The sequence below is a fragment of the Mastigoproctus giganteus genome, chromosome 6 (assembly GCF_048544385.1).
Source record: "Mastigoproctus giganteus isolate SK-2022 chromosome 6, ASM4854438v1, whole genome shotgun sequence".
Classification (NCBI taxonomy): Eukaryota; Metazoa; Arthropoda; class Arachnida; order Uropygi; family Thelyphonidae; genus Mastigoproctus; species Mastigoproctus giganteus.
Genome location: NC_143580.1, coordinates 83641785 through 83664983, shown reverse-complemented (window position 1 = coordinate 83664983; position 23199 = coordinate 83641785). Strand labels below are relative to the sequence as shown.

Sequence of the window (23199 nt, the reverse complement as noted above, 5' to 3'; positions counted from 1 at the left end):
CATGTACTTGTGCACGGAGGTTATACACAGGATTACTAACAGTCCCACCATTGTGAAGGTGCAAGCAGAGGATTTGGCTGTCACAGACTATCCGGGCTTCGCCGAAATTGGGTCCACTTGACTTGAGTGTCACCCGAATATCAGATCCATCAGTGTTTTAGACTCCCAGGTAGCAAGTACAGCTTGGCTGGTGTATCTGAGAGAATGTCTGTGACAATCTCAAGGACCAAAATTGGAATGTAAACCTTCTTCTGTGTAGTGTTGAGCCAATATGCTATGTACTAGTCTTTCATATATTTTCCCTATTACAAGGAGTAAGGCTATTGGTCTATATCAGGGGTGGCTAACTTAATTTGTGATGCGATCTACTTTTTTTCTACAAAATGGGCTGCGATCTACTATCTCAAGAATTTCATTGCACATGGTTAAAAAAGTTAATCAACACATATTGAAAAATGTTGTTTATAAATTTTAAAATTAAATACAATTCAGAATTCTTATTTTAAATTCATACGCATTTAAAATTTTAATTTACGCAAAGTTTGTGTGTTCCTTGTCATCTGCCAAGCTTTTAAAATCGGGGATATACTGTGATAAGGCCAATTGTAAAGAATCTTCTGTATGCAAGTCCGTAAGTGGACTAGAGCAATTCTTCATCTTTGTTTGTTTCAAATACGAAAAGGCCGATTCACGTAGATATGTGGAACCAAAACAGGAATTTAAAAGTTCAAAGCATTTTTTTACATTTGGGTACTTTTCTTGGCAAACATATTTCCAAAAGTCTTCTTATGATATGGCTTTTAGGAAGATATTGTTTGGCAATGTAATAATTTCATTTTCAAGTAATATTTTCTTTGTGTGAAAAATCTCAGTGATTTTTTTCTGCAATTTGTTTCGTGTATGAGTCGAAATTAAATGGATAAGAAATATATCGAACAGTGTCTTCAATTGTTTTAAAATCGCTGAATTCGGTTTCAAAATCATCCACAATTTTCTCAATTTCAGAAACATTTCTCATTATTAAATTCAAAAACAGGATATTTTTGCAAATGATCTTGCATATTTGCAAAATGATCGAATTTTTTTTCCTTTGAGATCTTTAGCCATTGCCAAAAATTGGTATTTATATGCAGAAATACTACTAATCAGTGCATCGAAGTGCCTTTCTAAATTTCCTTTTTTTTGGGTATAACCACGGAAGCATTGCAAATCAAACAATATTTTTCTTTTATCATTGCAAAAAAAGTATTCTAGTTCCCACTCTTGATAAAAATGATATGTTTTGCTCTTTTTCGTAGTATTAATTTTAAATCAAAGGTTATTAAATTAATGTATAAGTACAGTCCAGTTATTAATATTAAGTTAGCTAAATATGAATTCGACACATACAATATACTCTTCACAATGTAACTGCGTGCATTTTCAGTAGACAAGCCCAGCAGCTGCGCTGCAACAAGAGTAGTCATGTGGTTTAACGGATTTGTAATAAGTGTATGCAGTGGAGCAAATAATAATAATATTTAGATTTTGACTAATCTATTTTTTATATATATTTAAAATGTGTCGTGATTGACTGAAATTAAAGCTGCGATCGACTGGTAGATCGCAATCGACTTGTTGGCCACCCCTGGTCTATATGATTTGGGATTGGTAGGGGGTTTCTCAGGGCTTTTGAGAATTAGTCTTAACACAGCTTTTTTTCATATCTTTGGGAATATACCTTCTGTCATACAGTTATTATATAGTACTATTAAGAGATCAAAACTTGGTCATTTATTGTTTTTGGTTTTACAGTACTATTTCTAGGTCTTGTACAGTAAACAGAGGTTAAATATTGGTATTGTCATATTCAGTGTTTTCTTTTATAATGTTTATCTGGGTGGGGGAATAATCCCCAGTTTCAGTCTGAATAATACTGTCTGGGATGTTATTTACAGAATCCACCCAACACAGGGTTGGGGTTCCATCTGGTTTGACAGTAGTTTCTAAGACATCTCCTCTTGGCATCTTGTTGGTGACTATTCTATAGACAACTCCCCAAGGGTTATTGTTTCCAGTAGTTCCCACCAATTGTTTCCAGTAGTTCCCACCAGTAGCCTCTAGCATTCCTTTTTCTTGTCTCTTATGAGGGCTGCATACTGATTACTGAGAATTCTATAAGGATCTCTCAGTGATCTCTCATCCACCTCATTTTGTGGCCATGATGTTCTGGCTCTTTGGAAATTTCTACTCGCCTAGTGCACCTTTCTCCTGAGTATGGTCAGTTCAAGGCACCACCAAGGGACTACCTGCTTCCTCAGTGTTTTCCGTGGGATAGACAGGTTTGCTGTTTTTATTAAAATGTTTGTCGTAGTCAGTGCTTGCTCATCTGGGCTACAGTTTGCTGATCTAGACCACTCATTTTCCTGTTTTTGCAGCCCAGCTGCTGTACGTTCTGCGAAAATCTGCCAGTTTGCCCTTTTAAGGTTATAACTTTTGATATCCAACAAAGAGTGTTGAGTCGTTTGTAATTGCCTGTTTAGTTTGAAGGTGATGGCTTTATGATCTGATGTGGTAGGCACCTCCGTAGCCAGGTGGGAAGGAGCAGCAGTGCGTAGCACACGCTTCTTGATTAGACCGGGGTTCGAGCCCGTCACCACCAAATACGGAGGATGCGAAAAGGTCAAGGAATGACCACCGTATATCCCGGAGCAATATGGCCTTAGTTGCTAATGCTCCTAAAAACCAAATAACAAACAAACAACAACAATCTGATGTGGTCCAGACTGCCTGGACACACCAGTCTGTGATTTTATAAGCTATTGAATTGGTGGCAAGAGTAACAGTCTTTGATGCCTGAGAGAGGTTATAGGGGGGCATCACCCCACATCTGGGGTGATGCCCCCCTATAACCTCAGTTCTCTGAGCAGTGCAGACGGGTTGCAAGAGTAGCTCATGGTGTCTTGTCAATGATATACAGGAATTTTTCTAGCAGGGATAAGGAGGTGATTATCCACATGTATAAGGGAATGGTCAAGCCACACCTTGAGTCCTACATACAGGTCTGGAGGCCTCATTTTAAAAAGGATGTAGAGCTGTTGGAACGAGTACAGAGAAGGGCTACAAGATTAGTGACTGGAACAAAGGGTTGCTCTTAAGAAGAAAGGCTTCAGTTTTGCAAATTACAGTGTCTGGAGACTAGGCACCAGCGAGGTGATCTGATAGAGGTGTATAAAGCCTTGAATGGTTTGAGCATGCTCAATGCTGATGGGATTCTTCCTCCAGCTCAGAATAATCACCTGAGAGGGCATAAATTCAAATTGAGGAAAGACAGATGTAGGATAGACGTGTGGAAATTTGCCTTTAGCCAGCGGGTGGTTGGTTGGTGGAACAGACTTCCATCCCTTGTAGTGGAGGTTGATAGCCTAAATAAGTTTAAGGCTCAGCTGGACAGGTATTTTGAACAAACAGAGGGGTGAAGTGGAAGTGGGTTTTTTTTTTTTTTTTTGGCTGATGCTGCATAAGCTTGCTTTCTTGCATCAAATGCCTCTACTAATGCTAATGCTACATCAGCATGTTCAGGAAAGATGGTTTAGGATAGATGTGTGGAAGTTTGCCTTTAGCCAGTGGGTGGTTGATTGCTGTAACACACTTCCATCTGTCCTTGTAGAAGTTGATAGCTTAAATAGATTCAAGGCAGAACTTGACAAACATTTGGAGCGAGTAGATTGGTGAAATAAGGGTTTTTTTTTTTCGGCTGATGCTATATAAGCTTGCTTTCTTGCATCATGTGCCTATGCTAATATCCATATAATTTTTTCCATTAACAGTGCCATTGAATCGATAGGGACCAATTATTCCATGCAAAGAGAGCCACATAGTAATGCCTCGTAGATTGACATCTTTCTATAGAGTGATGTGTGGATTTTCAGTGCCCCAGTAAACACAATTATAACTATTTATATGACCATTCATTTTAAATGTGGACTCATATGACAACACAGTTGTATCCTGAAAAGCATGATTTTCGCGATTTTTTTTAAATGTACTGCTCACAAAATTGCAATCGCCGATCCGGATCATCTTCCTGGATTGCATGCACTAATCGAGGTATAAATGACTTAAAGTTTAATTCCTTCATCACTCTTGTGGACACCGTTTTGTTGATTTTTTGAGGTTCACAAGATTGCATTTTTTACAGCTTCAACATTTTCATTACTTCTCTATGTCCTTTTCCTGTCATATGCTAAGTTATTGATATTCTGAATGGTGTCATGCTCCTCAAATTTATCCGGCAAATGAGTAATTCTTAAACATGTGGGTGCTTTTGTTCCATATCCTGATTTCCAAGCATGCTGAACTTCATTGACATTTTCATATTTCCAGTACCATTTTATAATTGCCTTTCTTTCTTCAAAACTTAATTGGGTACTCTCCATCATTTTATTTATTTTATTTTAGATACCTCTAAAATCCTCATTTATTTTAGATACCTCTAAGGTATCTAAAATAAAACAAAAATTAAATTATTGTAAAAAAATTTTCTATTTTTAAGCTACAAAATGAGTTTAAGAAAACTAAATTGGTGGACCATCATCATCAGCCTTTTTCAATCTACTCCTGAATGAAGACATCTCATGTTTCTTCTGTTTTGTGCAATGGCCATCTATTTACTACCCATGAACTCATGAATTTCATCTGTCCATCTCTGTTGTTGTCTTCCGTGTTTTCTTTTAGCTCCTCTTGGGTACCATTCTGTTATTTTCTTAGTCCATCTCTCATCATGTCTTCGAGCTGTGTCCTGCCCAAGTTCATTTCAGTTCTTTAGTTTTGAAAAGAATGTCCTTTATTTGTGTTTGCTGCCTAATCCATGTGTTTCTCTTCTTATCTAACAGTCTCATTCTTAATATAATTCACTCCATTCTTCGTTGTGTACTTTTCAGCTTCTTCCATTCTTTTGGTGATTGCCCAAGTTTCACTCCCATAAATCATGGTGGGGAGTATACATCGGTTTATTATTTTATGTTTCAGACAAATTGGGATATTGCTCCTCAGTATGTGACTATTTTCTGAATGCTATCTATCCGAAATTTATCCTTATCTTGACTTCCAGTCATTTATCATTATTGCAGCTAATGACTTGTCCCAGAAAAGTATATGAATTCACCTTTTCAATTACTGCTCCTTCAATGATTATATCCCTTTCTGGGGCATACTTGTTCATCATTACTTTTGTTTTAGCCATATTCATCTTTAGTTCGAAATCCTTACTAACTCTGCATAACTAATTAATATTTTCCGCTAATTCTTTCAGATCATGGCTTATGATCATAATGTCCTCTGCAAATCGTAAATGGTTTAGATGCTCTCCATTCACATTGACTCCTTTCTGCAACCAGTTAATCTTCTGAAAGCTTCTTTGAAGGCAGCAGTAAACAACTTTGGAGGTATTGTGTCAAACTCCTTTCTCAGTTTTAAATTTGTTACTATCTTTGTCTAGTCTAATAAAGGAGGCAGTGTTTCATATATTTTCTTCAATATCATAATGTATGGGGTATCTATGCCTTGTCTTTCCTGTGCCTGAAACATTGCCTTATGCTGTATGGAGTCAAATACCTTTTCATAATCCACAAATGCCAGGCATAATGGTGTTTTATATTCATTTGCTTTCTCCATTAGCTGTGATAATACGTGAAGATGATCCATAGTTGAGAATCCTGTCCTAAAGCCAGTTTGCTCTTTCGGTTGATTCTCATCAAGTATTCTTTCTAATCTGTTAGTAATGATCCTTCTGAACAAACTTGTAGATGTGGGATAACAAGCTAATTGGTCTATAAATTCCAATTTCTGATTTATCTCCTTTCTTAAGCAAAATTATGATTGCATTATTCCACTGCTTATGTGTCACTCCTTTCCTAATGTGTTATATGAAGAGTCTTGCCAGAAGTGACATGTCAGTGTGTCATGTCACTTCCTAGCAATTTTAATAACTCTTCAGTAACTTCATCTTCACCCGGGGCTTTCTGATTCTTCATTTTCTTCAATTCACGTTATACCTCATTGGGAAGGATATCAGATATATAGTATGTGTTGCTAATTTGTGATCCATCTTCCCCACTGCTGGCATCATTCCCTTGCTCCTTATATGATACTTTATAGTAGTCTTATGCTATTTGAATTATGCTTTCTCTGGTATTTATAAGTACACATCACTATTCTTCAGTTTCATTATCATTTGTCTTTCTGTATTACTGCTCGTGGCTACTAATTTAAGTCCTTTGTTTTCCCTTAATGCTTATTCTAATTTCTTGTGTTAAATCTTCTTATGTCCTCTCTGAGTCTCTTTCTAATGGTTTTGCTTAACTCAGTATACTCAATTTTATTCTTGTCAGTGTTTATCTTGCTCTTCATTTGTCATCTTCGGTTCATCATGACAAGTGTTTTTTGACTACTAATTTTTTTTTTTTTTTTTTTACTTATAGGTTTCTCCGACTTTATCACTTTCAGAAAGTTATATTCCTTTGATATCTTGGTCCTGAAATGTCTGCAGAAGCTCAGACTTGTTCTTAAGTTCCAGTACATACTCCTTTTTCTCCTCTTCTGTTGTCTCAGAGCCCTTTTTATTATTTACTTGAGTCGAATTGATGCATATTGTTCATTAAATATAAATTTTTAAAGTGTGTATACATAACTTTGAAACACCCTGTATATGTATGCAGCACACCATTCACTGTTTAGCTGAAGAAGGGACGCCTCACCCCAAAAGCTACTCTTATATTTTTATAATTTTATATTCATTTATATTTTTATCTGTATTTTACCTATATTTTAACATTTTTACCAGTTTTACTTATATTTTATATCTTATGTATATTTTATTTTAATAAAGTCAAATCAGTTTATTGGTCATTAACAGAAAGAATACAGAGTGATATGTAACCCAAAGCTCAAGGCCCGTTTTTTAATAAGGCAAAGAAATTGTTGTTTATATTTAGTTGGGCAATTTTCATCAAGAAATAAAAAACAAGAGTTTTCAGCAAAAGCTATTAGAATTTTCACCTAAAGCTTTTATTCCAGTAGAAGCTTTAAGTGAAACCAGGAGTGGTACACCCTCAAACAAAGGAACCAAAGTTAAAAGCTTCATATCCTTATGCAGTTGCTAAACAGAAATTGCCATATGACACAGTTACAACTTGGTTATATTGCCCAGTGGCAGCATGCCGATGTTCATATGTAAAACAGGTCCAGTTGAAATTAGAAACTCACATACTGCTTGTAATTTTTAAACACTGGCCCAAGAGGGGTACTTCACATAGAGGAAAAAAATCGAAAGCTATCCTCTTATGCCATTGGTAAAAATTTGATAGTGTTCAGTGTGTATCTATTACTTTGCTGTTGCTAGTGAGCATGGTGAGCTGAAAAATATTTGTTGAAAAACAGTTTAAACATGTCGAAGGAGAGAAGTAGCCTTGATGATAGGTATGAAGCACTTGCAACTTTCGCATGTTCAGTTGAAAGTCATATATTGCTTGGTATTTTTTTTACAATAGTCTGAGATGATACCCTGCTTAGATTGACAGAGTTACACAATTTAAATAGGTTAAAAAAAGTTAAATAGTAAAAAAGATAAACAGTAAAAGTTAATTAAACAGTATAAAGTTAAATAGATATTTTTTTTGTGCCCGTGATAAAAGTTTGATAAGTGTTCACTGTATTGCTTTGCTGTCACCAACAAGCATTGTGAGCTACAAATATTTTCCATGAAAAACATCCAATGATGGGATGACATGTTCCTGACTTTCTTATGTAAAATAGCTCTGATACAAATGAGAAAGTCATTTATCACTTTGAAATTATCTTACACAGTGTAATAGTTAACATGATTATGCATCTTGAAAAATGAAGACTGATGATATCAATGGGGGGACAATTGAAGAAGCAGAAAAAATTTAAATTGACAAAGGCATTACTATAAAACAGAAGAACTTATGAAGGGGCTGGAACAAAAAAAGTTTCATTTCTGAGCAAAATATTATGTGGATATGTAAAATATGAGAGGTTTTACAAAAAAATAAGCCTAAATACATGACACAATTAAGTTTGCGGGGCATGTTTAAAAGAATTTTGGACCATTTTGCTATCAAAAGCAGTAACTCAGGTACTCTTTTATTTATTTATTTTTTAAAAATTTTATAATATAAAGTTATGTTTGCAAGGCACCTGAAAACATAAAATTTGTATATCATAATATTTTTAAGATAATGCTTGATATATGTTTTTAATTATTTATTTTGCACATATTAATAATATTTCTTTTGATAAGGACCCAATATCCAGAAACTGAATTTAGAAAGCCTCTGGTTCCAAGCTTTCTTGAAAAGAAGTCAACTGGGGTGAAGTCCTGGGGGGACTTCACCCCAGGAATGCTGAAATTACTGATCAAATGACTGAACTCATGTCAGTGACCTGTGCCAGATGTGGCAATCAGACTTGACAAAACAGCAGACATACTACTACTACCATGTCTTACTGGTGATCTGTGCCTGCTCCTTTGCCCGGTCCTGTTTCCTCCCATCCCTGCCACCCCTCTTTTTACTTCTGGTGGGGCATGGGCATGCCACACTGACATCAACCTAGGGTTGCCTTCCCTATTGACCCAATACTTCTGTCTTTTCCCTCTAGCCTTCAGTCTCAGCACTCCTTTTTTTTACCTGCTCATAAGCAAATGCCCCACACATCAAAAATTAAATTGTAGACCATTTCGGCCTCTCAAACTCTAGCGGCACCTCCCACATGCGATTTTTTTTTTTTTTTTTTTTTTTTTTTTTTTTTTTTAAGGTAAATTAGGTGGCAGGACCTGCCAGAGTAAATATCTAAATTGCTGGGTACCTGGCCTGCCTCCAAGGGGCTGAGTGTGGGCATCGTTATTCCTCAGCAGGGGTCCAGCGGTTAAATTACCAGAAGAACAACGATACACAAAATTATACTTACAAGATCCACACACTTTTAAATCTCTGGCCTTTCCAGTGAACTGGTACACCTACAATGAAAGCAATGCAGAGATGGGGGAAACCCCTGGTGCCATTTGACACAAACACACTTTACGTAAACTAACACAAATACTTGCACTATCTCTGGCATTTACAGAGTTTGTACTGCGTTACAAAACATACTCTGCAGTTTGTAGAGGAAACCCCCGGTGCCACTAGACAAGAAACACTACATGCTGTCCTTTCTGTACCCCTCTCCGAGCAGGATGGGCATCCAGTTTCAGGGGAATTGTCACTTCTTTTCCACTTTCATTTTTACCGGCTCACTCTCTCTCTCTCTCTTTTTTTTTTTTTTTTTTACTTTTTTCTGGGCTCTGCCTTGTAAGCTCAGGCAACCCCAGGGTTCACCCTGCCAGAGTCTATTTCTTCCTACTGACTCGGCCTGTCTCTCTGTTGCGAAGGATGGTAACTAGGGGCTTGTGGCCTCCACAGATCCTTCCAGCTAAGTGGCCAGATGAACAACACAACATAACACAACCCTACACTAACACTTCACAAATACTCTACATTTCACAGAGTGCCAATCATGGAGTTGGGGGAACATAGTGTTTAGTATAATTTGACTAGCACCCCGTTGGTGCTAGTCAAATTACACTAAACACTACGTCCTTTCTGTACGTCAGGGCACCTCAACACCATGAACTACCTTGTCTAAACAAAGGACCATTTTGATTAAACTAGAGTGCTGATGCCATTGTGTATGGGATGCTGACGCTGTCACAGCGTGGGATGTCTGCCAGGATATCCTGGCAGCACTGATTTGATGGGATCACAGGGGAACTCAGATATAGATGAACCTTGTATAAATAAAGGACAATAATGAGGACACAGACAACCTCCACTTGGCTGGTGAGAATAGTAAATATCACTGGCCATCTGGGGTTAGACTGCCAGGGTCTCTCGTGCTTGTCATCTAGAATGAATTGTTTAGCAGTTCTGGGTGTCTTACTGGCGTGGCTCCTGCCTTATTATCATATATGAAACAGCTAGGGCACTGCAGGCGGAAGCTGCAGAATACACTCCCCCCCCAGGGCTGGAGATCTCTCTTGATAGCCCATGCATTCCTAGGACCAGGATGTTAGTTTTTTTTTTTTCTGTGTAGGATACTGCTGACGCCCAACTGGGCATGGGATACTGACACCCCTTCTCAAGGGTGTGGGAAATTGACATCCATTGGCTACCTTGTGGGCTTTATCTGTGGCCTTTATTTCCCTCTCCCCCAGGGGAGATGGCCTTCTGGATTCCCTCTCCCCCAGGGGAGATGACTTCCTGGATTCACTCTTCCCTATCTACCTCTTTTCATATCCCTAAGAGGTGGATGCTTTTACCTACCCTCCTTTTCACTACTACAGAGATCCCTTTCCCTATATCTTTATTTCCCCAAATCCCACTTTTGCCAGGTATCCCACCATCACTTTAACTCCTCCTCTGGGGCAGGATGGGCTTCCTACTCCAGAGGTCCCCCCCCATGGTGCCTCCGTAGCCAGGTGGGAAGGAGCAGCAGTGCGTAGCACACTCTTCTTGATTAAACCGGGGTTCGAGCCCGTCACCACCAAATACGGATGATGCAGAAAGGTCAGGGAATGACCACCGCATAACCCGGAGCAATATGGCCTTAGTTGCTAATACTCCTTAAAAAAAAAAAATAATAAAAAAATAAACAAACAAAAACAACCCCCCCCTACTGTCATCCCTTTCAACCTGGCGGCTACCTTCATTACTACCCCCACTGTTCTCTCCTACTACACTATCTTTCCCATCTTCTTTTCTTTATTTTTAATTTTTTTGGGCTGACCCTGGGAAGTTCAGGCGATCCCAGGGTTTGCCTCGCTAGAGTCTGTTTTTTCCTACTGACCCAGCCCATCTCCCCGTGATGAAGGATGTTAACTAGGGGTTGGTGGTTTTCACAGACCCCTAAGTTGAGAGGCCGGATGAACAATATACCTGCACAACCTACACACACTAACCCTTCAGAAACACACACACACACACACACACACACACACACACACACACACACACACACACACACACACACACACTAACTCACACTATCTGGCCTTTACAGAGTATTTTATATGTCTCTAAGTACTAGTTGCAGAGTTAGAGAACTCCTGGTGCCACTAGTCAAACTACACTATACACTGTGTGCTTTCTGCACATTGGTTGGCCTTCAACACATAGTATATGGTTGCTTGTAGGAAAGCTCCTCATGTAACGTGTTATTTTAAAGTCTTTCTATTTTCAAGAATGTCACATATCAAATTTCACTCTGGTCTTATCACCCCGGATCCGATGGTAACCCCTAATGAAGCTGATTTTTTACCAGATAACCTTCTATATTACTTTTTGTCTTATGCTATTGCTTAGTTTATTGAAGCTTGCCTCTACTGGGTGCCTGATGGGGAAGGTTCTCTTCACTGCTGATCATTAAAAGGCAGTAAAGTTAAGCATTTTCCCCAACTGAATGGAATGTGCTCACAGTATATTTTGATTGTTAAGGTTGATTTTGATTGTGCTTTCCTTGTAAACTGAACTTGAAAAAACAAAATTTTGTTTTCAATTGTACGTTGTATGTATTATGCTATCAAGTTTACATTGTATGTGTTATGGTATACCGCTATATTCAGAGTTTTAAATTATTGCTTTACTAAGAATAGAATTTCTTAGGTAAAAAAATATGCCAGCTTACTTGATTAGAACCTATGAGCTACTTATTTAACACACACACACACACACACACACACACACACACACACACACACACACACACACACACACACACAAATACTATAGTTACATGATAAGATATTCGTGCTAAGTCACTGATAAAAAAAGCTCTACAGATGTTACATCATAACTTACAAAAATTAAAAAAAAAAAAAAAAAAAATTTTTTTTTTTCAAGAAACAACCATTGCCGAGAGCTCAAAATTCTTTACCTTTATAGTTCATAGCTTCCAACACAAATGATGATTAAAAATTCATACTGTGCATGATATTACAGTTAGTATTAGTAAAGGAGTTTGTTCCAGCAATTAACGACCTGCTGGCTAAAGGCAAATTTCCGCACATCTGTTCTATGACTCTCTTTCCTCAATTTGAATTTATGCCCCCTTAGGTTCGTAATCTGAGCAAGTGGAAGTATCCCGTCAGCATTGAGCCTGCGCAAACCATTCAAGGCATTATACACCTCGATCAGATCACCTTGCAGGTGCCTAGTCTCCAGCCACTGCAATTTGCAGAACTTAAGCCTTTCTTCATAAGACCACCCTTTCGTTCCCCTCACCAATCTTGTTTGTTGTCCTTCTCTGTACTCGTCCTTCTCAAACAACTCTACACCCTTCCTAAAATGAGGTACCCGACCTGTTCGCAGTACATAAGGCGTGGCCTGACCATTGCTTTATACAAAGGGACAATCACCTCCTTATCCCTGCTAGAAAATTCCTGTATATCATTGACAAGACACCATGAGCTACTCTTGCAGTGTGTCTTCATTGCTCAGAAAACTTCATATCTGACTGCACAATTAACCCCAGGTCCTTTTCATTCTCCACTACCCTGAGTGTAGTATCATTCAGTTGGTACGTTACTCTGGTGTTACTGTTACCCATTGCAGTACTTTACATTTGTCAATGTTAAACTTCAGTTGCCACCTCTCAGCCCATCTGCTAAACTTTTATAGATCCTGTGCCAGTAGTGTACTATCATTACTGTCATTACCAACCTTGCCAACCTTTGTATCGTCTGCAAACTTAGACATTAACCCTGATATACCTTCATCAATAGCATTGATAAATACAGAAAATAACCCAATGGACCCATTGTCCATTGATTACCACTCTGTCTTCTCCCACTCAATCATCCTTTTATTCATTGTAACAACTTGCCCTTAATGCCATACTGCTACAATTTGTACAGTAGTCTTCCATGTGCAACAGTATCAAAAGCTTTCCTAAAATCCAAGTATATGATATCAAAATTATTTTTTGCATCCAGTTCCTTTGTGATCACATTATAGTATCCAATCAGATTTGTCAGACAAGAATTCTTCTTAACAAATCCATGCTGTGTTTGAACTGTAACTGCAGTCTTGTCTAGATGATCCTGCATTGCTTCTCTAACCAGTGACTTCATTATTTTCCCTGGAACAGAAGTAAACTAACATGTCTGTAATTACTCATCTCACCCTTTGATCCCCCTTTGTGAATTGGGGAGACAATTTCACATCTCCAGACCATGGGGATCTCCCCTGAGTCCAGGGAAACTTTCATAATTTTGGCTAAGTGTTTGCTGCTTCCTTTAATGTAACTGGATAGATCCCATCCACTCCAGGTGCCTTTCTTATGCTCAGTTTCAAAAATTTCTCCTCCACTTTGCTCTCAGTTATTACAAAATCTTTAGCTCCATGTCAGAGTTTGATAAGCTTCTGGCCTCCACTTCCCTATAGACTTCCTCATGTGTGATTTGATGCAAAATATTCATTCAATTTGTCAGCTACCTCATCAAATTCATCAACACTCGAACCGTCAATGTCAAGTGGACCAATCCGATTCATCCTCTTCCTTCTAGAGTAGTGGTCTTCAAACTTTCAACATATATTAACCCCTTGTCTCTAAATATTATTTCTGTGGAATCCTACTCAGTTAACACTTGTTTTTAGGTACATAAATGACTTCAAATTTTTAGAATCATAAAATGTACTTTACTAAAACATTAATTATTATTATAATGGTAAGGAGGAAAAAGTAGAAAGGGTTTGTGGAAAGGGTCTATATGGCGACAACAGCTGAGACCGGCATAAAAGCCAACTAGAAACAATAGTACAGGTCGACCATCACTAATCCGGTTCCACCGGTAATTCAAACATAATTTCCGTGAATGTAATTTCAAATTTCCCCGGTCGGCGCACCGACCTGCTGCTACTGTTTTGGTGGCGTTGGTTACAGCATCAGCTGTTGGCACAAACTCGTAAACACTGGCAAGCCATTCCCACTTGTTTTTATGCTTTTATTACTATAACCTGCTCACATTTAGCCCCAGCCATGGTTCCAATGCATAAAGGAAGTGCCTTTCGTGGTGTAAAGCACAAACACCTTACATTGTCCATAACAGATCAAGTTGAACTTCTGAAAAAACTTGACAGCGGTGTGTCTGTGAGAAGTTTAACTCTGCTTAATTGTAAATTCCAGCAGTTTCTTTCAGTTCCTCTTATTTTAGTAATTTTCTTTTAGCCATTCCTTTTTAGATTTTTTTTTTTTTTTACAAAACACTTGTACAAACTTGCAGAAAAACACAACACAGTATGATGGATAATACAGCGTGCTGATGAACTTGTTTTCACAAAATCTCTAACAATACTGACAAACTAATTGCGACGTTTGAGAGTTTATTTTATCGCAATTAGTTTTATTGCAGCACTCGCCACGTGTGCGATAAACTAATTACAAATGGCCTTCATATGTATGCTGTAATAGCATCACATGTTTGTGGCTGACACAGCTTCTCAAGATTTAACCTACCGGGCTACGTCGGCCACATATATGCGACATAAAAAAAATAATTTTTTTTGATATTTTAAGCGAAAAAACAACAACACTGACATTACAATATTTATTTTAAAATTACTAATCAAATTATTTGCTAAATATTTTTTGGGCCCTAGGGATTTTTTTTCTTAAACTAGCTTGCAGTCAACATGTTAAAGGAAGGATGAGATGGTTTGCTATTGGGTAAACTGTATGTGCTAAAATAACCACTGGTGATCCGGCAAACTCACTAATTCGGCACCCCACAGGTATAAAAATTGTATACCTGTGGTATAAAAATTAACCCTTCAATTTTGTATAAAAATTAACCTTTCAATAAATTTATTCAATATAATAATAATTGACAATATAGAATACAAAATCAATAAATAATGATTATATGCCTTAATCGAAACTGTAAAATTTTTATTACCATTCAGTATATTGTTCACAACAATATACTCAAATTATTGATTTGGATGTGCCTGTGTTTGTTTGAAAAGATCGTCGAAATTTGCAAACAATTTCTGGTTCGGCATCTAATTTGTTTCTTTACTTGGTTTTTGTACTTGTATACGTGGAAAAGGATCTTTTTGTTGTTACGATATGTTCAATTATTTTTCTGAAGTGTACGTATTATTTTTACTAAATCTTTTAAATAATATAATTATGAAAAAAACTAAAATTATAATTTTTGTGAAACTTCAGAAAATGTCTCACGGAACCCAAACTGGGTTGGAGTGGAATCCAGTTTGAATATTACAGTTGTACAGTTTACATAACTAAAGAAGTATTTATTGTTTTTTGTTGCATCCTTTGCCAAAGATTTCTTGTAAACTGCCTTTGCTTGCCTGACATCCTTTGTGACTTGATTACAGACGATCTTATGTCTACCATGGTCTTCTGTATCTCCTGATAATTTCTATGGGTCCCATGCATTTTTCTTCTCTGCCACAAGTCTCATTAGTTCATCTGACATCCATTTAGGCCTAATCTCTGAACAATTGTTTGTTATTTGGTTTTTAGGAGCATTAGCAACTAAGGCCATATTGCTCCGGGATATACGGTGGTCATTCTCTGACCTTTCCGCATCCTCCGTATTTGGTGACAGGCTCTAACCCCGGTCTAATCAAGAAGCTTGTGTTACGCACTGCTGCTCCTTCCCACCTGGCTACGGAGGCGCCTTCCCTGAACAGTATTTCTTAGTTATGAAAAGCCTAGTAGTTTCCAAGATTAATTTCCTGAATGCTTCCCATTTTGAATTTGCTGTTGGTAACACATCAGTTGGTCCCACTGTATAGAATTTAAAAATTTTCTGAGACCACTGTAGTCACCTTTCTGAAAGCAAAAACCCTTCCCTTTACCCCGGAAGGTAGTTACATCTTTAAGTGAATCCCACATCAGTACACTGTGATCACTGCCACCTAGTAGTGGTTCTTTTACCTGCAGATTCTTAATTCACGAAGAATCACCTCTAATAATCATATTGAGTATTGCTCCCTCTGGTTGCCTCTCGAACATGCTGCTGTACAAAACAGTCATCCAATAAATTCACAAAAGTCTTGTTAGTGTGTGAGTGACCAACCCATGTTATATCCAGGTTACATGTTCATCCTTGCAGAACATCTGCATCCCTTCATGATCATCATGCACCCACAGAGTAATGGACTCTTTCAGCAGGACAATGCGCCTCTCCACAGAGCCATGGTGACTAGAACATGGTTCGAAGGTCATTCCGCAGATTTTATCACCATGGAATGCCCTCCTCATTCACCAAACGTGAACCCTGTGGAGCATCTTTGTGATGCTGTGGAAAGGTCCGTTCAAGCTTTGGATCCTCCACCCAGGAATGCGATGGAATTATGGACAGTAGTGCAGCAAACATGGATAGAAATATCTGTGGAATGCTTTCGCGAACTAGTGAACTCAATGCCTTGTCGTGTGACTGCCCTTATCGAGGCAAAAGGTGGGCCTACCCGTTATTAGGTAGGGATTCTGCGATTTATGTCTACTGAGGGTATTTCCCATCTCCCTGACAGTATAGTCACTGACAGTAACTTGTGGGGGCGCCTCCGTAGCCAGGTGGGAAGGAGCAGCAGTGCGTAGCACACGCTTCTTGATTAGACCGGGGTTCGAGCCCATCACCACCAAATACGGAGGATGCAGAAAGGTCAGGGAATGACCACTGCATATCCCGGAGCAATATGGCCTTAGTTGCTAATGCTCCTAAAAAAAAAAAAAGAAGACAGTAACTTGCTCTCGTGGGACCAGCGCATTCTGCCCTAAAGGTTGCTGCTGTGTTGCCTAATGCACAAGAGCAAGTTCTGGCAATGAGTTGGGCAGCTGAGAGTTTGATGGGCCCACCATTTCAGTTCTTTCGAGCCCCTACTCTTCAAACACTCATAGACTCCCATCAGAATGCTGAGTTGGCACCCAATTCCTTGGCACTCGTGGTGCACCTAGCACATACAAAGACATCTTCCTTGGCTAGATCGTGTCCTTTTTCAGAAAGGTCTGCAATTATTTCACAAGTTGCACATTTTTTTTAGGCTGCTATGCATTGGAGAATCACCCATTCCGTTCTCCCTCGAGCCACAGCACTCCCGCTACTTTGTGCCCGTTGCTTTGCTGTTCTAGTCTGGGGCATGATTTCTGTTTAAATAAAATGTAATCAACAATGAAAATTAATAAGGTTAATAAATTTGATTGATTAATTTACTATACTATACTATAATTGACTATACAATACTATGCTAAGCTAATGCAGTAATACGTATTCTGCTATATAGTTTTATGTTATACCTTAGCTATGAAGTTACGCTATACCGTAACGATCACAATGTTAATTTAGTCATATCTTTAGCTAAATACAAAAGATATATGCCCAAAAAGTGATTAAAACCTTCAAAATACTTATTTATTACAATTAAAACCCTACTATTCTTCTCACTACTGGTGGACACTATGATATTCCTGCAAAAATGCCAATACGATAGCGGTATGAGTAACGAGTTGTAATTTACAAAATCACTAGCTAAATTTATAAAATATGCTAACGAATGCTATTAAGCCTGTTTAATCTATTTGTGAAACACAGATTAATACACTAACTAATCAAAAATACAATAAAATTTCAAATAAAACTTATCCATTTTCAGCAGCTCCAGAAGTCCATTTCTTCACACCTCATCAGAAAGCAATAAGCTTTACAAAATTCCTATACATTCGTAAAACTTAATAAAGTTTCCATTGTTTGCAATTTCGGTTGCTGTCATTCTTATTCCCACAAGAAGTTTTAAAAGATATTTTTTCTTATTTTAATTTTTAATGAGTGCATTTAATGCAATATTTTCTAATTACATAAAATACAAATCAATGTGATCATTTTGCCATTTTTAGCTCCTTCCTCCATACTGCCATGTCATTAGAGCAATTCCAAATACTCCTTCAATGGTGCAAGCCGGAGTAATTGTGTATGCAAGAGGAGTACATTCAACTCCAGAAGATGGTATTTTGGTTGCTCAGTTATTAAAAAGTGTATCACTATGTGAAGAAGTACCAGAAGGAATGATTGATGTCATTTGTGGTCTAAGTGGTAGTGGACCAGCTTACGTAAGACATTTATTAATAATCTAAAGAATGATTTTGATTTTATATTTACTTTGGTTGCTTTGGATTCTTGTAAGCCTAGTAATGTTTTTCTTAACCCTAGAATGGTTGGGTAATGTGCTTAACACCCAAAGCATACTAATTTTTATTATCAGATTAATATATTTAAAAAAAAAAAAAAATTGACTTATGGTGCCATCTAGCTGCTGAAAAATGTATTAGTTTTTATACTTTGGTTGTGGTTTTGCTGTAGTGACTTTGATGTTAATGCTGCAAGTAATATGGGGTTTCCAACACCCCCTCCCAACTTTTATGGTCAGAAAACTGTGTAGGTACTCATGGTAATTAAAATATTAAGTTTAGTGAAAGAGATTGTTATTAAATTTATTGGGGAGTATATAGATTTTAGCTGGTTGTTTTTTGGGAATGGTGTGTTGACTGCTTTGGCTATGGCATTCAAATCACATTTTATTAAATGTGATCTTAGTGGTGTATTGTGTCTGGAGGTGACAGTAGGGGGCCTTTTAAAATTTCTTCAGTCTGTGGTAGCTTTTAAACAGATTTTTTTTAAAGATGTGACAAACGGTGAACCTGCTGTAATAGTAGTAGTAGTAATGGCAAATGATGCAAGAAAGAAAGCTTATATAGCATCAGCCAAAAAAAAAAAAAAAAAAATCACTCATCCACACCCTCCAAGAATTTGTTTAGTTCTCCCTTGAATTTATTCCACACATCCACTTCTACAACAACAGAAGGAAGCCTGTTCCAACAATCAACAACCCATTGGCTGAAGGAAAACTTATGCACATCTATCCTGCAATCCTTCCTCATCTTGAATTTTTGCCCCTTGTGTGTAGTCTTAACAAGTGGAAGAATGTTAACAGGAGAGATTGCTTCTACAGGGATGAATGGGGTACACTTAAATAGAAAAGGGCAAGAATATTTGCTTATGCTATCAAGGCAGTTTTAGGTAGGTCGGAAAACTGCTGCCAGCTTGGGGGGGGGATCCACAGACTAAAAGATTAACAGTGGCCACAGGCAGAGGCGAAAGTGATTCTTGCATGCTTCTATTAGAATGAGCAGCAGCCTGGAAAGTGCTGGATACTGTGGCAAGTTTATCACAGGAAAACAGCAATGAAGAAGCAATGAATTTAGATTAAACATATAGAGTATTAGCAAGATTAATTTTATGGACATGTTTCTATGAAGGCAATTATTTTCAATTTAATTTTTTTTGCACATTTTTTTTTTTTTTTTTTGCGTACAGGTACTGAACGCTCATATTATCATATAAACTACGTTTCGCATTATGTGGATTTGGAATGTGCGGTATTTTCCCAGAATGTAACCTCCTTGCAAATCGGGATGACTGTACCTATATAACATCCTTGATTTTGCCTCTTGGCCCGCAAAGCCTAAAATATTTACTATCTGGCCCTTTACAGAAAAAGTTTGCCAACACCGCCCTAAAAGATGATATTTGCTGTACAGCGTCATCTACTTTTGCCCCTGGCAGACATACGCTGGTCCTATTTCACTTATCATCCTTGTACAACACATTTCACGTTTCCCTGACAATAAAGTCATCTCTAACTAGCTCCTGTGGGACCAGCACATTCTGCATTGAAGATTGCCGCAGTATTGTCTGATGCACAACAGTGAGATCTGGCATTGTAGGACAGTTGAGAACTTGATGCCAACAAATGCCAATCAGATGCTGATTTGGGCTAATTTCTTCACACTCTCTGCACAGCGTACACACACACACACACACACACACACACACACACACACACACACACACACACACACACACACACCCCCTCCTTGGCCGGATCTGTTCCGGAAAGGTCTGCAGACATTTCACAAGTTGTAAATCTTTTTAAGCTGTTATGAGTTGAAGAATCACCCCTTTCAGTTCCTCCCCAAGCCACAGCACGCCTGCTACTTTGTGCCTGTTGGTTTTCTGCTCTAGTCTGGGACATGATTTTCCATTTAAATAGAATTTAATTGATTAACATTGAAACTGAATAAGGTTAGTAAATTTAATTGATTAATTGACAATACTACACTAAGCTGATACATTCCTAAATGCAGTGATATTACGCTATCTAGTATGTTATACCTTACGCTATCAAGTTTAAGATATACGTTACGCTATACCGTAATGATTTCAATGTTAAATTAGTTACATCCTTGTTAAAAAGTAAAAATTCCTTAGCTAAACACAAAAGATATATGTCCAACACGTAATTAGAACCTTCAAGCTATGTATTTATCACAATTAAAACCCACTATTCTTCTGCCCAATACTACGATATTTGAGCCAAAACACTGATACAATAGCGGTACAAATAGTAAGTTGTAACTTACAAAATCACTAGCTAAATTTAATGACATCTTCACTACGGATGAAACTGGTCTTTTTTTCAATTACTACCAGATAAAACACTTACATTTAAAGGTGAGAAATGTAGTGGTGGAAAAAAGGCCAGCTAACTGATTACCATTCTCCTAGCAAAAATGTCTGGCACACAGAAGCTTCCTCTTTTATTCATTGAGAAAGCCCAGAAGCCTCGATGCTTTAAAGGTTTGAAGACATTACTGACTATGTATTGAGCAAACCAAAATGCATGGATGGCATCACAAATATACGAAGAATGGATCAGGATGAGTGAAAAGAATAGAAAAATTTTGTTGTTTGTAGATAATTGCGCCCCACATTGTCAAGTAAATGACCTACATGCAATCACTGTTGAGTATCTACCACTGAATATACAGTGGCAGACAAAAAAAACTGCACCATTTGTGAATTTTGAGAATAATGTGCTTTTTTTTTGCTGCATTGTGGGTTGCAGAAATGTTCAAAATGCATTTGTTAGATGGGATATATATCTCTGGAATGAAATCCAATGAAAAGACTCCACCTGATATTCCTAATTGCCATAAATATCTTCTCAAAGGGTAAAATGCGTAATTAAAGGAAATATGTGAAATCATGTAAATGGCAATCGTGACAACCAAACATACATTTTTATTGCATTTATGTGTACAAACTGAAATGATAAGTACTGTAAATCAGCAAAATAAGTGCTCAATATTTTGTTGTTCCTCCTCGAGCTGCAATTACAGCCTTGCAATGATCTGGCATAGAGTTAACAACTTCTGGATATATGGTTGCCCAATTTCATGGTACCACACCCTTACAATGCTCTTCTGCAGCTGAACCTTACTTGTTGGCTTCCTCTGAGCAATTTTAGACAACATTACGTACCAGCAAATTTCAATAGGGTTCAAATCTGGACTGTTGCCTGGCCAGTCCAACATTGTAATGCCAGCATTTCTGAGGTATGACTGCACCTTAAGGTAGAAAAATGAGGGAAAACATTTGTATGTCTTAACATAAAGTATGAAAACACTAAGTATGTTTTAAGCTTTGTGAGACAAGAAGACAAACTCATCATCATATCTAAATAGCATAAAACTTACCAATTTTGCTGTGTGGCAAGGTGCTGAGTCCTGTTGAAAAATGCAGCTTTCAATGTCTGTGTGGTGATCCCTAATAACGTGTTTCAGGCACTCCTCCAAGATAGCAGTAGCAATGTAGGTTTCTGCACTTACCGTTCCGTTAATAAACTTAATTCGCCACACCTCTTTGCTTGTTATGCATCCCCAGACCATCTGACCAACGGGAAACTTTACAGTCAGTGTTGTGCAGTCAGGATGGTGCCTCCCATTTTCGTCTTCTGACATATTGCTTCCCATCTGAGCCATGCAGGTTGAATTTTGATTTGTCACAAAAGATGAGTGTCCCATTCTCTTTTGTCCATGAAACATGCATTTTAGCCCAAGCAAGTCACTTCTTCCTCATTTGTTGGGTCAACAAAGGCTTCTTCTTGGGCCAGTAGGCATGCAGACCACATTCTGAAAGCCATCTTTGGATGGTTCGTGCACTTATTTCAACACCAGAGGCCATCTCAAAGTCCAGTTTTAGATCAGGAGCACTAGCATGGCGATTATGAAGGCATAGCTGTTTCAAATATTGATCTGGGATGGCATAGTCACCATCTTGGCCTGATCTAGGTTTTCTGTTCACCTCACCGGTTTCACGCTTTAATTTCAGCACCCTGGATACTTTTGGTATCCCGGGTGCTGAAATTAAACGTTTGACTTTTGGCAGCCTATTTTATCAGGGATAGCACGCATAGAAAGCCCTTCCTGGGACAGAGCAACTGCTACACTTTTTTTTCTTGGTGTTAACTGAACATATGGAACCATGCTTATGTCTCCATAAAACAGGATACTAATGAGCATGTGTACCCTTCCAATGTCGTATTTATAGAAACGGCTGATGCAATACCTTGCAATTACTGTCTGATGCAATAGAAGCATTATCTGACGATATACCTGTGCTTTGCGACAAACAAAATGACTGTAATCAAACACGTTTTACTACAAATGTTACCCTTACTTTTTTTTTAAGGTGATGCAGTTTTTTTGTCCGCCACTCTACATACCCCCGACAGAGGTGTCTGGTTACAGCCAGATACATCCATCGTAAAAGTAGAAAGGAATCATGGATACATTTTGCCTCCACAATCAAGAGAAATACAGTTAATAGTATTATATGGAATAAAATCAGACAACTCAATTGGGAAATATCTTTCAGTTCCAACTCCATTAATAAACTGGAATGGACAGGATAGCTCTGATTCTGAAGAAATTGCAAACATTCCTGCAGCTACTTTTGCAAACATGTCAGCAGTATCAGCATAAATCCCATCCTTTCAGAAAATGAAATAAAAATGAATGAAAATTATAAACTAAACTTTAATACCAATCAAAAACTTCCATATAACCATCCTTTCAATATAGAAGAATTGCTGGTCCCGATGGCATTCATTATCAAATGATACAGCAACTTATTCAAAAATCTCTAAATATTACTTACATTATACAATAGAATTTATATTGGGAACTATTATCCAAACTCCCGGTATCACTCCATTGTAATTGCCTGCCCCAAACCTAGAA

General features: G+C 37.8%; 1 protein-coding gene across 1 annotated transcript in view; it reads left to right on the top strand.

Moving 5' to 3' along the window:
- The window catches only part of LOC150084444 (pyrroline-5-carboxylate reductase 3-like), a 185841-nt gene that overhangs the window by 113986 nt on the left and 48656 nt on the right, over positions 1-23199 (top strand). The window contains exon 4 of the mRNA XM_090375231.1: positions 17956-18168. Within this exon, the coding sequence (XP_090231357.1) occupies positions 17956-18168 (213 nt within the window). The remainder of the gene's footprint in view (positions 1-17955; positions 18169-23199) is intronic.